This window comes from Neurospora crassa, linkage group VII, assembly GCF_000182925.2.
Source record: "Neurospora crassa OR74A linkage group VII, whole genome shotgun sequence".
Classification (NCBI taxonomy): domain Eukaryota; kingdom Fungi; phylum Ascomycota; class Sordariomycetes; order Sordariales; family Sordariaceae; genus Neurospora; species Neurospora crassa.
This window is the reverse complement of record NC_026507.1, coordinates 1603292-1619255: the sequence shown is the minus strand read 5'-3', so window position 1 is coordinate 1619255 and position 15964 is coordinate 1603292. Positions and strand designations below refer to the sequence as shown.

The following is a 15964-nucleotide window of genomic DNA, read 5'->3' as shown; positions in this document are numbered from 1 at the left end:
AATCACAAGAGTTCGAAGAAGACCTTTCTTGACAAACAAGCCGTCCCGTGTCCAAGCCTCTCCCCAGCCCGGGTGGCATGGAGATTGGTCAGGTAGCCCGGCGCGGGTTAGGTGGCTGCCCCCCGCTGCCGGCTTTGCAGCTGCCGTTCGTTGATTTGGAGAGCTGAGGTTGTTTGGTGGTGGTGCCGTGGAAGGTACCGGTGCATACATAGGTCGGCAGAGGGAGCTGAAGCAGGCCATTTTTAGGTACCTTAAACTGCATTCACGGCAGTGCCTGCAGGCCCCGCTGTTCGTAGATAGATCTACCGAACGGGTTGATCCCGACGGCCCGATGGACCCGCCCTCAGTGGTCAATTCCTGTGGGGAACCCTGAACGCCCAGAGCGATGGCCCACGGCATTTGTTATGACCACTACTGTTTTACCTCAGAGTCTGTTAGCCTTCTCATTATGGCGAGCAATAAGATGTTGACATAAACTTCCAAGTTGTGCACGTTGGCAACCACTCACAGCCTAGGCTCAACAAGAGACGATAGCCCCTTGTATCTGATATGTTTCTCCTTGGTGCTTTGGCTTCAGAATGAGCCGCCGTTCGTCACCACTTCTTTCGCTGCCGTCACTAACATCGTTGGTGGCTATGACATAGGGACACTAACACTAACACACAGCTTAGCATTGACAAATAGGGGAACACAATGCCAACCTCCAGCAAACGCAAAGGTCTCACCATCGACGACGTACCTCTTTGTTCGCCTGCCGATATCTTGGCCCATAATGCAAGTTGCGATGCTGATCTGACCTGCTTCCGCAAATTTACAGTCTCTCCAGCTGGAGCTCAAGCATGTTCACCAGGTCAAGCGATGGAGGCTCAGAAGACTGTTGTTGACGGACTCTTTTGTTGCAGTTGCAGAGAGGAGCTCCCGAGTGGGTGCTGCGGATGGCTATTCTAGACAGTTGACTGTGAGATCTCCGTAAACTTCCATCCAAAGAACGCCAGCCGGTTGTTGATATCGAGACTGGAGGTTTAGCGCTCAAGGCTTATGTAGAAGCTTAGAGTCAGTCGGCTACGTCACATGAATGATTGGGAGAGTGAGCTTCGAACGCAAGTACCATCTTTCTGGCCGAAGAGAATGGAGATTACCATTGCCCGTACCACTTCATGTTTTGCTGCGGTTTTACAGTGTGAGGTGGGTACCGTGGATTTACCACCAAAAGAAAAGAAAAAAGCAAGGAAGTGCATTTATCAGGCTCGCCAAGCATGGACATGTTCTTCTCGCTTCACCTAGGTAAGGTAGTTCTGGCCAACCAACCCCCAGTGCTCGGCTATTGTAGGTTTCCACGATGCTACAGCGGGGGAGGCCTGTCTAGACAAGTAAATCCCCCACAAGGACTGGACGTCCAGGTCTGACCCAACACAGTTATCGCCTAATTAGTACACTAGCGGCCGGGACAAGAGGATTCCGACACTATCGTGGTTGGAGTTGATGGCAGGATCGGCGTTTCCCCCTCCTCCAAGAACAAAGAACCGAGGCATGCGAAAGCGGGCCGGTGACACTGCAACGGAGGAAGCCGATGAAGGAATGCAATGACATGGATTGCGAGGGGTGCTCTGAAGCTTCCTGTTGGATCCTTCGGACTCCCGTCCGATATATGTATGCGTTGTTACACGACGACGGTCATCACTCAGCATGATATATCATTTATCATATTTCTTCCCCTTGTTCCTACGATGGCCTGCTGCCTGGCGTGCGGAGAATTACTTATCATGCCCTTTTTGGTCCAGAGGCGCATGCACTTGCTGTGTTCCCAAGCACGGCAGACTCGTGGCTCGTCGTATAAACTTGGTCTTGTCTCCCGCGAGATAGCGAGCCACGTCGTCCATCTCCCGCTTGTTCTGTTTCCCTGTTGGAAGTTCTGTCCTGTCGTTCCCATAGAACCCTAAAGGTGTGAATGAGTGAGTAGGGTTCTCAAATCTCAACCACCCATCCTCTTTCTCCTCTTGAAACAATTCATTCCACTTCATCATAGATCCTTTCCTCCCTCCGTTAGTTGAGTGACGTCACCATCCGGACACACCACCACAAGAATGGCATCCCACTCCTCAATCTCACCCAAAGACCCCGTCTTCTCCTACTCCCAATTCGCCTGTATCGGCAGCGGCTTTTCCGGCATCGCCCTCGGCGCCACCCTGCAGCGCTGGTACGGCATCACCGACATCCGCTTCTTCGAGAAGCAGTCCCAGCTCGGCGGCACCTGGCACATCAACCAGTATCCGGGCTGCGCATGCGACATACCCTCGGCGCTCTACTCGCTCTCGTTCGAGTGCAATCCCAACTGGACGCGCGTACTGCCCACCTACGCCGAGCTGTGGGAGTACATCAACGGCGTGGCGCGCAAATATGACTTGCTCGACAAGATGACGTTCGGCGCCGCGGTGGAGCGCTGCGTCTGGATCGAGGACAAGGGAAGGTGGAGGATGTGGATCAGGCAGAAACAGACGGGCCAGGTGATTGTGCATGAGTGCCAGTTTTTATATAGTGCTGTTGGATTCTTTGATCAGCCGCGGGAGTTGGAGATCCCAGGGGCGGAAAGATTCCAAGGACCCATGTTTCACTCGGCGAGATGGCGGCATGATGTCGATCTGACGGGGAAAAGGGTGGTGGTGTTCGGCAACGGGTGCACGGGGTCGCAGATCGTGCCGGCCATCGTGGACAAGACGGCGAGCTTGACGCAGGTGGTGCGGTCCAAGCATTGGGTGTATCCGCCCATTGACGAGAAGGTGCCGTTCTGGCTAATGTTCACGTTGGCCAACGTCCCCGGCACGATGCAGCTCCAACGATTCCTAATGTTCATCAAGATGGAGGTGGAATTCATTGGATTTGGGGACGGGAAATTTGCCAAGGCGTTCCGGAAGAAGAGGCAGAGGCAGGTGGAAGCCTACATGCGGGCGATGGCACCCGAGAAGTATCATGACCTGTTGATCCCGGACTTTGAGGTCGGCTGTAAGAGGAGGATATTCGACTCTGGGTACCTGAAGAGCCTGCACAACGAGCATCTGAGGTTGACAGATGAGCCGGTGGAGGAGATATTGCCGCATGGGCTGAAAATGAAGAGCGGTGAGATCATTGAAGCCGATGTCATCGTCATGGCCAATGGCTTCAAGACGAATGAGTTCTTCCTCGACTGCGATATTGTCGGTCTTGGGGAGGAGACCATCCATGAACATTGGACGTCGTTTGGCGGCGCTGAGGCGTACAACTGTGAAAGTCTCAGCGGATTTCCCAACTTTTTCCTGCTGGGAGGTAAGTTATTGTCCCTTCTGGACTCTTGAAAGTCTTGTCAGCAGTGCCTACATACTGACATGACCCCCTCCAGGTCCAAACGTAGCAACAGGCCACACCTCGTTCCTCATCGCCGTCGAAAACGCCATCAACTACTCGCTGCGAGTCATCGAGCCGCTTCTTAAAGGCAAGGGAAGTGTGGCCGAAGTGAAGCGCGAAGCAGAAGAGAAGTACGTCCAAACGTTGCACCGCGCCCTACAGGACACCGTTTTCTCCACCGGATGCAGCAGCTGGTATAATCGTACCGTGGACGGCAAGAAACCGTGGAACGCTTCGGCCTACCCGTGGTCCCAAGCCCACCACTGGTACTCGTGTTTGTTCCCGTCGTGGAAGGATTGGAGGCTTAGTGTAAGTCCTGTCTTGAAGTTGATGGACTGTCGAAAGATGACACGGATGATTTGACTGACAAACAACGACATGTGTTGGGTAACCACAGGGCCAAACGGGAAAGAACAAGATCGTCAGACAAAGTCACACTCTGACCCGACTGTTGACTCTAACGACCTTTACTTTGGGGATGGTATACTGGTCAAGGAAAAATCCTAACACGGTGCTGGCTTCTTTGCTCGCGCAACCGAAAACTATTTTGCCATGGCTAGCAGGAGCCGCGGTTCAGTCCGGCACTGAGGCCTTTGCGGTGATAAGGGGAGTTTGGAGGTAAAAGCGTAGGGAGAAACGAGTTTGGGGGAACTTGAAGTGACGAACTGCAGTGGAAGCCCAGCTCAGCTTGGTTGTATGACAAACACATCATTGATAGGCCATTGGATTCATATCGCATCTTGCACCATGCGGTAATCCGAAGAAAGAGCTAGAGAGTTGGAAAGTTCTCATCGCGATTGGACATGACTTTCTGTCGGTCCGGCCAGTCACGCTACGCAATGATAAAACCGCAAAGAACAGCCCAAAAAGCACCTCACCTTCTCATGCGATCCCCGCTCTACCCTACGCACTGCCAAGTGGAAGCAGCTCAAGGTAGACAGATGCCGATCATATGGATCAGATTAACTGCATCATTCAACTGAACCTTTGCTTGCATAGTATCAACGCACAGCTACCTGACTTTCTGTCCATGTTGAATTCGAACCTGCGCACCTCGACTTCCACATATCACATGCTAGTGAACCACCCTGTGTCACGACCCATCTCGATCCATCACGTCGTACAATTTCCCATTATTCGAGGTTTTCATGCTTCTCCGCCATCTCCTTCATCGTATCAACCAAGTCCCTCGCCTCCTCATATCCCTCCGGTGACCGCTTGATGCCGTAGGAACGCATAAAGCCATGTGTTCCTCCCCAAGGCTTCATGTATTCGTAATTGGACATCGAGGCACCACGCTCATTATTCCCATCATTATCATTACGGTTCTCGTCGTCTTGGCTGGAATTGGAGCTTCCGTTGTAGTTAGGGTGATCATCGTCGCCGCCTTCACTGTCACTGGATATGTAGAGGTAGCCTGGTGTTAGTGACAGAAGGTGACGGAGGCTTGGTCTGGAAATGTAAAAGGGGTGATACAGGGACGAGGACTGTAAGGATACCTAGACGTACTTACCCTTCAGCATCTCTGTTGTTGTTATCGTTGGCCTCTTCGACCTCCGCATTTTCCGGTGTCTCCACATTCACCTCATCGACATACCCAGTCGTTCCTACGTCTTCTTCGCCGTAGCCGCCGCCGCCGCCGCCGCCTCCGTCTCCGTCGTCAGAATAGTCATCAAACGAGCCATCATCGTAGCCTCCGTCGTCGGCATAGTCATCATCCCAGCCGTCGTCAGACATTATGACAAAGGGATGCGCTCTCGATTATGACTTGGCGGGGGTGGCTCAGTTCTGGGCAGGAAGTTTTGATGCAAGTATTTGTGGTTGATGAGGAGAAAGTAGGTAGGTAGAGTGAATAGGATGGATGGGCCAAGAATCCAAGTCTAAATACCGTGCCCTCCTCCACTCCTCATTTCGCACCGACACATTGCACCTTCCCGGGCATTTGCATCTCTTGTAGGTATCTAACCGGGAAACATGCAATTTCGCAACGAGGCAATCTCTGCAGCTAGAGAAAGTTCGACCGGTCAAAAAAGGACGGGACATGCCAATAGTTCATTACGTCCTATCACTTGCTCCTCCCACCATCACCCTCCCTCTCCGCCGCCGCCTCCCTCATCGTATTCACCATTTCATGTGCCTCTTGATATCCCTCCGCCGTCCGTTCGATCCCGTAAGAGTCCATGAACCCTCCAGTTCCTCCCCAAGGCTTGGCATATTCGTAGCTGGACATCGAACCACCCGTACCGCGCTCCTGGTCCTCGTCCTCGTCCTCGTTCTCTCTGGTTAAGTGGCATAACGTTAGTGGCAGGAAAAGGACTTGACGGTTCCTTGTAGGTGGAAAGTTGGCACTGTATTGTACGGATGGAGTTGCAAAGGAAGCTGCAGTGATGAATCATGATGCTCACTCAGGTGGTTAGTACTCACCCTTCCGCCTTAGAACCATTGTCATCGTCGATTTCCTCCACATATCCGGATTGATTGACGTCCTCTTCCTCAACAACCTCCTCTGCTTGGTCTCCATCGTCATCTTCATACGGATCGTCATCATATTCCACGTCGTCGCTAGTATAGTCGTCATCCCAGTCGTCGTCAGACATAGTGGGTGTAGTAAAGAGATTCGGTTTGGTAAAGTGATGCGAGAGCGGAGAGGTGGGGGATGTGCTCTTGGAGAGGATCAATCGTATGGCTGTCTGTAGATAGCGATGGTCGTATGGATGTGAATGGTTGTGGTTGACGAAGCAGAAAACAAGTGATGTGGCAATACAAGAATCTCAGATGTTGAGTCGGGATTGTTGAACCATTCCTACGGTACGGAAGTGGTGGTCACGTGTGACGAAGTGTTGGTAACAGCGCTATTTGTCTGTTTGAAGGAAGACAAACCGAGAATAAACGGATGATGAAGGCCAAAAGATATATAGGAGTCTACCAGTCAGCTAAGTGGGGAAATATGGATCGTGACGATTGGTGTGCCAAGAAAGCCAAGAGATGGTGATGGCTTCAACTTGCTTAAATGGATACCCCTCGTCGCTATACGCGTATTGTGCCTTCTTGGTGTCCCTAACCCGCCTACCGTAAGTTGGTTCATAGGATGAGAGACAGCAGCAGTAAGCAGGGCGAGCAATCCTAAATAGGGAGGTATCCCGTCAATCATAAAGCATGCGCTGCGAGAATTAAGGTAAGCCGTACTTCCTTGTACACATCCACCAATGGCTGAGGTATAACACAAACACAACGGCCACCGAAATCATCCATTAAATCACTTTGATCTGCGAACCTAGAAAAGCCGGGTTTTCCGGGATAGGCACCAACAAACTGCATATCTACAAATCCATCGTGTTGCTTGCCGTTCTCCAGTTCAAAGGCATCAATCAATTCGGTAATTTCCCGCAATGTTGGGGTAGTAGTAGTTGGTAACGAGGGAAACCCAATGGTCGCTCTTTTCCTCCTCCTCCGCCTCCTTGACAGCATCCTCATTGCCAGCAACCCATGTCGTCTTCCTTGGCGGCAGGTGGTATGAACTCGTCCGAAAGGCTGCGATTCTTCGGGTCCACCGAATAGGACGCTTTGGCATTTATCCAAGAATCACGGAGAGCCTTTTCATTCCCGTTCTCCTCGGCGAACGTCAAATTGGAGGGTACCTTTTTGCTCCATTTCGAACAGGGATGGGCAGGCGCGCCAGGGAGCGGCAGGTAATACCGGCATGGGAGGGACAGGCCAAATCTAGTCTTCCAATGTTGGAACTTGACTAGGTCACTATCCATGCGTAGTCTCGGTGGTTCTCCCACGCGAGTAGGGCAGGTGGGCCGATCTGCTGAATACGGCAATGCTTCCCGTTGTAAGACTGTGTCAGACGAAGGCATGAAAGCAAATGTCATTGGGAAACGGCATCCAGAGAAAGAAATTACCTCTTCCATTGCTGCAGGCAGGCAAGGAGCCCGAAAGCCTTGCGCGAAGACAGCTTTAAGGAAGCTCCTTTGAAACGAGGCTGACATAATAATTGGATAGGTTGCGCCATATAACTGAAGCCGCCCTAGAGGCCACCTTGTAGGTAGGGCCGTTTTGCAAATGCAGAACAATGAAGCGCCACAGATCGGGGTCTTCTGTCTCGTGACAGCGGATGGTATCGCGTATAAGGGATTTTCGCCTTGTGTCTGAAAATCAATTTGTTAGCCATGGAACTGAAGGCAATGGAATTGAAGACGTACTCTGCATCATTTTGACACATCCCCAAAAAAATGATGGCTCCATAGCCATCAAGGGGAACAGTTAAAGAACAGTCATGGATATTTTCATCCGGATCCGATGCCCTGGGAAGTGGCCGGTGGGTCAAATTGGAAAAGAACTGGTCGAGTAGTCGAAAGGAAGAGGTCGGGTGTATTTCGAGGAGTCGAAGGAGAATCCCGTGGATCATGGAGATGGTGGGGGCAGAGGTCGATCACCGAAGTCTGATCATCTCTCGTGTTGCTAAGGCGTGGCCGACTGTCGAAGTGGGTATGGACTGTTGAGTGGTCCAATCCTCTTTGCTATGCGACGGAGAAACGCAGTGTTTGTCTGTCTTGAAAGAGGAGAAAAACAATCGCTGGTGGAATGAACCGGTGCAAAATATGAAAATACCAGGTAGATGATGGCAGATATCAAAGATGATGGCTAAATGGACTGATGAAGAGGAAAGTCAAAGAAGAACCATTCTGCAATTCTGCAAGGGGAATCAGTCCTTTATACCTCAGTCCAGAAGGGCTGGTCTCCCATGAAAGCTTTCATACCAGGGGTACTTGCATCGTCCCTGCCACTGCATGGAGTTTGTGGTTACCGGAGGACCGCAGCCTGTCTGAAATACTGCAGCTTCTTTCAGGGCATGAGCATCGACGATCCGAAACATGCCGAGTGATTTGCAAACCGAAAGGAGGCGCTACCGGTGCCGGTATATGCTTTGCATGTTGCGTTACGGTTCCTTGAAGGCAACTACGAGCAGTTCGGTCAGTGGCGCAAACCGTTTAAGTTAATAGATCACAACCCAGGGCTCAGACAAGTGCAACAGTAAAGGTTCAACTGGCTTAGTGCAATGTGTTGATGCTTCCCTCCACCTCCAAGTCCGCCTATCACTCTGTTGCGCAGTTGGTAGGGTAAGAAGTGTCCTGCCGTTGATCTTACCACCACCCTTGGTTTCCCGGGTAGTAGTATGTAGCCTCGTTTCTTGCTTCAGCAGGATGGGCCCGCGGAGAATGCGCCGTGGCCAAAGTTGAGTGATAGCTGCTGCCATATACTTGAGCTTCTCGGTCTCTCAGTGCGTTCATGATGGTCCGCGACTCTCCATATCCACTGGGTTCGGGTTTCTAGCCATAGGAAGCCATGAAGTTGTGCCTTCCGCCCCACGCTTGCAGGGATTCATAGTCCGACCTGTGCCTTCCCCCGTACCCATTGCGGTGGGATGTAGCTGAAGGTGAATAGTGGGTTTGGTGGCTGGGTTGGGTTTCGAGCCTGTGAATCGTCGACAATTGTCAGAGTGGTGTGGCTCCTTCCAAGCAAGGACTTCTGGCAAGAAATTGGCAAGTTCTGGTGTGTAAGTTCAACCTACCTATAAGCCGGTTTCGTCACACGATCGTGATATTCGGCACTGTGATGTTGTTGATAATGTTCTCCGTGCTTCCATCTGCCAGACCCATGGTGGTTGCCATTGTATTGATAGCTGCTGCTTCTTGATGAAGGGTGTTGGCTGTAGGACCCGCCGTGGCTTTGGGGATCAACCATTCTACCATTCGCTGCAAATGGTGGGTAGCCCGCGGAGCCTCGATGAGCAGAGGGAGTGTATTACGATAGGGAGCGCGATGTAGAATAATTATCGTGGCCTTGAACATAGCTGGGGCCACCAGAAACCACTCCATAGTAAGGAACTTGGTCATCATCAGTTTGGTGGCCATCATCCGAATGAACGAGCTCAGCATAACCGGTATGTTCCTCATGGTCACTTCCATCGAAAGCGCTGCCCTGGTCATGATGATCTTCCACCTCTTCAATAACGGCAAAACCCGTCGTCAACTCCTCCGCTACTGCATCACCGCTAGCATCATGGTCGTCATGATCATGGGCTCCATGATGGTCGTATTCATTGTGATCGTAGTCGCCATAATCGTACCCTTCGTCGGCATACCCGTCATCGTAGGCACAATAGTCATCATAGTCATCATAGTCATCGTAGTCGTCGTAGTCGTAGTCATCGTCGTAGTCGGACATGTTGGAAAAGTAGGAACGGAAAGCTGTGCGGGAAAATGGGATTGGGCAAATGGAAAGAGAAGGGTCAGGGAAGGGTCACCTGCAGTAGGTGGAAAGAGTGGGAGGAAGGCCAAAAGACTGAAATTCGGACGGCGGTTCCATTGTAAAAGTGAGAAATTATGTTGACGAAAAAGAAAAGAAAACACTTGACCCCCCAAGAACAGCCACTCAGCCCGAGAGGGGGAAGGCACATGATGCAAACGCGGAGAGGGGAAGTTCCCGTTGATGAAGGATGGACAGTGGATCATCACCGGGCCTCCTGCAGCAGAAAGTGGGTCCAGATCAACTGGACGGTGCGATAAGCCCACTGTAGCTTCAGCGCTAATTGCGATGCCCGTGTCCTTGCTGGCTGGTGGGTTCAGGGTTTCCACTTCACTCAAGGAATAATGAGAGAATGATCATATAATCCATTTGCAGTTGGAATGACTACACAAAATCACATTGAAGTAAATAAATTAGAACGCCATTGAACGTTGGGCATAATACCGAATGAGCGAGTGTTCTCTGGGACTCCATACTGCCCCGTTTGAACATAAACGCTACATGTGGCCAGGTGTATGTTATCTTAGCACTCTCAGCGCTGGACATTTCTTCCGTTCGAACTACCTAAACAGTCAAGACCCCCGATGACCTGCATAATTAAGTTCCAAGTCTCCATGACCCTGTCCGATTTTCTTAACCCCTTGTTCGACCCGGCCGTGCTGGCTTCGCGCGGAGGATGAGAGGTAGGAGGATAGATGGGGCTATGGCTTGGATGCCGGGACCCTGAGCGGGAGTAGGAAGGAGAATTTAGGACAGTGACTCTTACGGTGATCTGGTTCGCATAGGGAGAAGGAAAATGAAAGGGCAAAGAGAGCATGGGGAAGCTGGAATGGAGGGGGAGGAAGTCATGATGGTCGTCAAGCTTTCTCCTTGCTGGAAGAATATGGAGTAGTTGCCTTGCGTGGTTCTAATGGAGATATGCACAAAAGTTCCTGCGTATGGGGGGTTTGAAATTTGCTTCGCTGGATGTGGGTGATAGGCGCGCAGGCTTGTGATTTCCGTGGATTATATGGTCGTGGGCAGCATGGGAGTCTGGTGCTTGAGCCTTACTTGTTCCCTTTCGAGCCTCAGAAACAGGCCTGTACAAGCGATGGCATTCCAAAGGTTTCATCAGTGTCTCACTGTTCCATTCACGTAGAAAATAACCTCCAACTGCAGTCAAGGTTCCCTTGTCACAAAGCATGTAAAGGTGAAGTTCTTTCTTCAAACCTAACTGTAACCACCACTCCTTCGATGTCTTATACAAGTAGGCTTTCCACGAGCTCTAATGAAGATGCTGGAAGCGTTCTGAAGAGTGTTCCAAGATCTTCTTGTAGCCCTGATGAGGAACGACATGCTTCCTCGTTTTTGTTCATTGCCATGACAAGACGATAAATCCGCCAATGTTGCCGAATCCATACTTTGGGTCAAAGCTTAATAGCTGCTCCCACTGGTTGGAGTTGATGTTGCCTGTTGTCCGCTCACTGATCTTCACTAGCTTGGCAACTAAGCCGTAGTTGGCGGACTGAATATCCGCGTGAGCGAGAAAAAAAAAAAAGGTTGACCCGGCGGGATCTATTGTTCTTCGGAAACCGGAACGATTGTAACGGGAGGCTCGTCCTTCAAAGTGTCGGCGCCGCTCCCTGGTGCGGTAGCGTATGGACCGACGTAGAGGCCACTGTTCAAAGTCGCATAGGCGTTAATGAATAGCTGTGATTATTGGTTCTTAAGAGCATGATAATCATGGAACTTACCTCAAAGTCCTGTCCTTGACAGCCTGGGACTCAAAATCGAGTACATCCTTATGTAGTACGTTGCAAGCGCGTGTGGCGCCCCAGTATGGCCCATCCGGCCTGTCGCGCAATGGCATATCTTCCATAGGAACGGATCCACACAGGTGGCCTGTTATCTCCTTCTCGAACTCGGGCATGGTCTTCAAGGCCTCGATGATGACGCGGTAAGTATTGGCGGTCGGAACTCCACCGGTTCCGCGGAGTAGGTCCAACCAGTCGCGACGTTTCCAAAGGTCAACGATCTCGACGGGAACAGAGGGCCCCATCCAGGTGCCTGCAAAGTTCGTCCGAGCGCATCTGTAGCGGGCATACCAGCTTTTGCTCCATGCCTCTTCGAAAAGGCGTTCCATATCGGTATTGCTGACTTGGGAACTCATGTTTCGACGCACTTGGATCGAAAGTCTGGCGGAGACAGATTGATTAGGCTAGAGATTGCCAGGCATGCCGCCATAAAGGAGAAAGTATCCGGAACCGAGCAAAGAAAGAGGAAGAGGCCTTACCAATGTTCTTAGTCCTATAGTCGCGTCAAATGTGTGGAACCGTCTTTGGATATGCGTCGATAAAAACAAGCAACCAGAATCTTGGAGAAGATGCGAGCAGCTGGGTATTGATGGGGAAGAAAAGTACTGAGGGTTCGGTACAAGAATGAAATAAGAGAAGGAAAGAGTGGAACGGTTGTTGCTGTGGCGAGGAGACACTTGACGCTCTTTCTTTTTGTCGGAACTAGACAGCAGTCACGAGTGGCAGGTGCAATGACGGCGAAGCTCACTCAGTGAATATTCATGACGTTTTTTGGCTTTTGAAGAAAAAAGAAAAAGAACCCGGGTCCGGTTCAGATTGTGTCCGTTTCCACGATAGTTCAATACAAAAAGAAGGCCAAAGTATCGCGGGTTGGCGAGCATGACTGATAGTTTATGTCCCTGACAACTAATGCAACGCCCATACACTGTCATGCGCACATTGCATATCTCACTGGAAGATTCAGCGTTAGAAGTGTCGCTCAACTTATTTTTCATTGCATTGCATAACGCAGCACAGGTACGCTCGCACAGGTGCAGAGAGATCTCGTGGGCTCTACATACACACAAGCCGTACCTATGCTGATTGATGTCAGGAGTCCAAAGGGGGCTGGGGCTCGCCTTGTGCCAATCTATCGAGTCTCTGCGGTAACTGCATTGAATTGAGACCATGGCAAGCGCAACTGCCTACAATTGCCTGTACTCCTCAGTGTCGAAGATTGTATTTTGATCTTGATAATCACGAGAGTGAGCGCGTGAATCCGTCCAGCGTACGCCCAAGACATGTTCATCGACCCGCCTGCAGAGGTAGTTAGCAGCCTCTTTCGGATTCGGACATGCGGTGTAGGCGCTCAACGATGACAGATACCAGACCTCCATGTTGCATTCATTTCAGGTGATCTTGGTTTTATCCAAGCACCAAGGTACTCCTCGGCGTGATTCTTTAACGTTCCATGACGCTTGCGCAGTGACAAGGCAGAGTGAGCCCAGAAGTTTTCCTCCGCCTCGTCTCTGAACTTGCGGTTGTCCGCCGGGTGACAATAACTGGGCTTTTCTCCTGTCCCATCGCCATGAGGTCGTTCAGCGTGATCCAGGGTATGATGGAATTCACGCGTCTTTCATATCGTGAAAGATTTTCATCGAGGCCGTGAGTAGCTTAATGATTACTCGATGGGTCCTGTAAATGGGTTGGCCGGCCTAAAGATGATACGTAGACGGTGGACTGAATCTCACCTATTATGTGACATTGCAGGATATATTCGAGGTATAGATACATCTTTGACGGCACACTATCCGACGAAGGTCTATTCAGACGGTCTGGCTCTCCTTCATGAATCTCGGCAATGGACGGTAATGCCAGCTCATCAAGATGAGCAGTCATGGTGGGCGTCCCATAGGTCATGCTGACCCTGAGCAAATTGGCAGGCCACACCAGCAGAGTCCCAACATCTTTGAGGAAAGGGTGTACCCAACAAGATGACGGTCATAAGTAATAGGGCCTGGACAATCACAATGTTGTTGAGGTCAAGCAGATCGAGATTGGCGAAGGCCTTTGCACGGTCAAAATAAGTCTGTAGCACCAAGGCCTTGGCATCGGGACTGAGATCAGAGAACTGGCAACCTAAAGTGAAGATAGTGTTGAAAGCGAGATGAAGCAAAATAGTGCTGGCATCCGCTGCCGGAGAACTCCCAAGGCCAAGACAGCGAGGGAATAGTGGTTCAGTAGGACACCTATTCTTTGGCCTCCACAGATTCTTGTACGCTCGCTGGAAACGGGATACAGCCAGTAGACCCTCTTCTCAAGGTAGCGCTGGAGGAGGTGGCCGGCCAGAGCCCGTGTATGTAGAATTGTAATTCGCAGTGGTATCTGTGTAGGTTGGACATCAATATCTGGAATACGACAAGTGAGCTTTGTTTTTTTTTTTTTTTTTTTTTTTTTTTTTTTTTTTTTTTTTGATGACAAGGTTACTGGCTTCCTTGAGAAGGAGGCAGCCGAGGAACTGCCGTAAAAATCGTTGGTGGCGTCAATTGCTTGCCGGCATCTTGTTCGGTCGAGATGACTCCCATGGCTGTTATTACCTACGCTAGAAAGTTCAGATGCTTCGTTGAGCAGTTTGGCCGGTGAGAAAACGGGCATGTGGCGTGGAGATGATGGTGGTAGTGGTGGTGGTGGAATGGCTGCTGGACACAGACCCAGACTCGGTGCTCGGTGATCGCGCCTGTGCCTGGGATCGGGGTCATTCAGAGACGGAGATTATTGGACTTTGGCGTTGGGAATCTGGATGAGCGCAACAATCATCGACTGTTCAAAGACAAGAGAGATGTCCGCTGTAGAGTCTCCAACTGACCCTGACCACCTGCTGTGAGTAGCGGATCCCGCGCGGTGCCAGTGTGGGGTTGGATGTTATCGGGGGAGTTGGGCTCCCGCTCTCCACACAGAGGCGCTCGAGTTAACGGTTCATTTAATGAAAGGGTTTGAGATATGCATAATTGCTAGCTTCGCGCGCAGTCTCTATGGTGTAGATGTTGTGTACCAGAGGCAAAGGGTGACGTTGACGTCTTGAAGTCTAGCAGATCGGCTGCCCTCTGTCGCAGTGAGACTTTCGTTTGCGCGCCAAGGCTCACAGGCCAGCGGCATCTTTCGCCGTTGCAGCTTTTCAATGCACCCATCTCCAGGAATCTGTTAAGTTGTGAGCTTACTTACCTAATACTAGGCCTTTCTAACTCCGTTACGCCCTCTGATCATGTTCTCGGTGACAGGAAAGGAGCTCGAGGTCAAAACTCGGGTCGCCGGGGTCCGTCGGGAAGGTGCCATGAGGTGAAGTCAAAAGTGGATCCTGCCAAGATGCCCGCCAGGCCAACGGCTCTACACCCGAAACCAATAAAATACCTAAACGGCTTGAGCTTAACAAAACATTAATCAGCTCCCCAACCAACTTGTGATATCAGTCAACAAAATCGTCCCTCTTTAGCAACTTGCGTTCTTTTATCTTCGCCGACGCCGAGTCGTATGTCACGGTGTGATCTAGAAAGCGCGAGGTGCGCCCGCTGCCGCTACAGGTCGTGCACAGTCTAGATGAGATATCACTCTCGATGCTGTTTTTCGCTGCAGTAGCACAGTCGGGTTCCCGACTTGCTTCCTCCATCTCAACCACTACTTGTCCGTCTTGGTCGCACATAGCGGGAGAGACAGTTCAGGTCATTGACCCATGACACGGCCTCGAACCTCATTGCGACGGGAACCCACGCTTTGAACGCTTGCCGGGATCGGGCCAGGGTTGTGGGGAGCCGCAGCCTGTGATGACGGAAGAGCGCACGAAGGACTATCTTTTTCACATATTGTTTATTCTCGAGGTTTCCTGCGTTGATAAGCATGGAGACGCTTTCCCCACTCATTCAGTTCAGTTCCTGGCTGTCCTGCGTCGACAATGAAATGCCGGTGGCCGACACGGCGGGGAAGCCGTTCAGCGTTTACCACGACTGCCGACTGGTTCATCGCAAGTGCCGCCACGTTCAACCACGAAATGCAACATCCTTACTTGATTGCGACCCTGAAAATACCACCTACCTACTACAGTGACCATTTTCGTTCAGCATCAACCAGCCTCAACAATTCAACAAAGTCCTGTACGACTTGTGTACAACAGAAGACTGGAACCGCGACCCAGACACCGCTCCACAAAAGATATTTGGTTGCAGTACCACAAACAGTTAACGTTGGTTGTACACCGCCCTCCCTGTCCACTCAGCTGAACTCTAAACTGTTGGCGCGTTTTTTTAGTAATTTTCATTTCACGTAATTACCGCCATTTCAATAGGTTGTGCACCAGTCTGCGGCGTAAGGCAGGAAAAAAGGGTTGCTTTGTTTCAGTATCCTGACGTTCTTTACGAAAGTTACCGATGATCGTAAATAGCGATCGACCTCTGGGCGTAACTTTGCCCCAGACTCGAAGCGGGTTCGGAGCTTCCAAAAGTGATACAAGA

The 15964-nt window shown here is 51.0% G+C and overlaps 6 protein-coding genes across 6 annotated transcripts; 1 reads left to right on the top strand and 5 right to left on the bottom strand.

Moving 5' to 3' along the window:
- The first annotated feature begins 1903 nt into the window (after nt 1-1903).
- NCU06153 (monooxygenase) lies at nt 1904-4121 on the top strand. The gene is made up of 3 exons (XM_954922.3): nt 1904-3300; nt 3374-3687; nt 3776-4121. The coding sequence occupies exons 1-3, from the start codon at nt 2085-2087 to the stop codon at nt 3998-4000; spliced, it is 1755 nt and encodes a 584-aa protein (XP_960015.3). The 5' UTR covers nt 1904-2084; the 3' UTR covers nt 4001-4121.
- Nucleotides 4122-4511: 390 nt separating this feature from the next.
- Nucleotides 4512-5115, bottom strand: NCU06154 (hypothetical protein; the record flags this gene model as incomplete). Its single annotated transcript, XM_954923.1, has 2 exons — nt 4512-4776; nt 4892-5115. 2 exons carry the CDS (start codon nt 5113-5115, stop codon nt 4512-4514), a joined length of 489 nt encoding a protein of 162 aa, XP_960016.1.
- Nucleotides 5116-5443: 328 nt separating this feature from the next.
- NCU06155 (hypothetical protein) lies at nt 5444-6237 on the bottom strand (the record flags this gene model as incomplete). The annotated part of the gene is made up of 2 exons (XM_954924.2): nt 5803-6237; nt 5444-5657 (listed from the first exon to the last, which is right to left on the bottom strand). Exons 1-2 carry the CDS (start codon nt 5973-5975, stop codon nt 5444-5446), a joined length of 387 nt encoding a protein of 128 aa, XP_960017.1. The 5' UTR covers nt 5976-6237.
- A 259-nt stretch (nt 6238-6496) lies between these two features.
- On the bottom strand, nt 6497-8518 carry NCU17205 (hypothetical protein). Its single transcript, XM_011397060.1, has 3 exons — nt 8142-8518; nt 7584-8074; nt 6497-7529 (listed from the first exon to the last, which is right to left on the bottom strand). Exon 3 carries the CDS (start codon nt 7368-7370, stop codon nt 6849-6851), a length of 522 nt encoding a protein of 173 aa, XP_011395362.1. The 5' UTR covers nt 7371-7529; nt 7584-8074; nt 8142-8518; the 3' UTR covers nt 6497-6848.
- Nucleotides 8519-8749: 231 nt separating this feature from the next.
- NCU06156 (hypothetical protein) lies at nt 8750-9827 on the bottom strand. The gene is made up of 2 exons (XM_954925.2): nt 8954-9827; nt 8750-8856 (listed from the first exon to the last, which is right to left on the bottom strand). The coding sequence occupies exon 1, from the start codon at nt 9607-9609 to the stop codon at nt 9187-9189; it is 423 nt and encodes a 140-aa protein (XP_960018.1). The 5' UTR covers nt 9610-9827; the 3' UTR covers nt 8750-8856; nt 8954-9186.
- Nucleotides 9828-10877: 1050 nt separating this feature from the next.
- On the bottom strand, nt 10878-12298 carry NCU06157 (hypothetical protein). Its single transcript, XM_954926.2, has 3 exons — nt 11963-12298; nt 11424-11864; nt 10878-11347 (listed from the first exon to the last, which is right to left on the bottom strand). Exons 2-3 carry the CDS (start codon nt 11837-11839, stop codon nt 11245-11247), a joined length of 519 nt encoding a protein of 172 aa, XP_960019.1. The 5' UTR covers nt 11840-11864; nt 11963-12298; the 3' UTR covers nt 10878-11244.
- Nucleotides 12299-15964: the final 3666 nt, after the last annotated feature.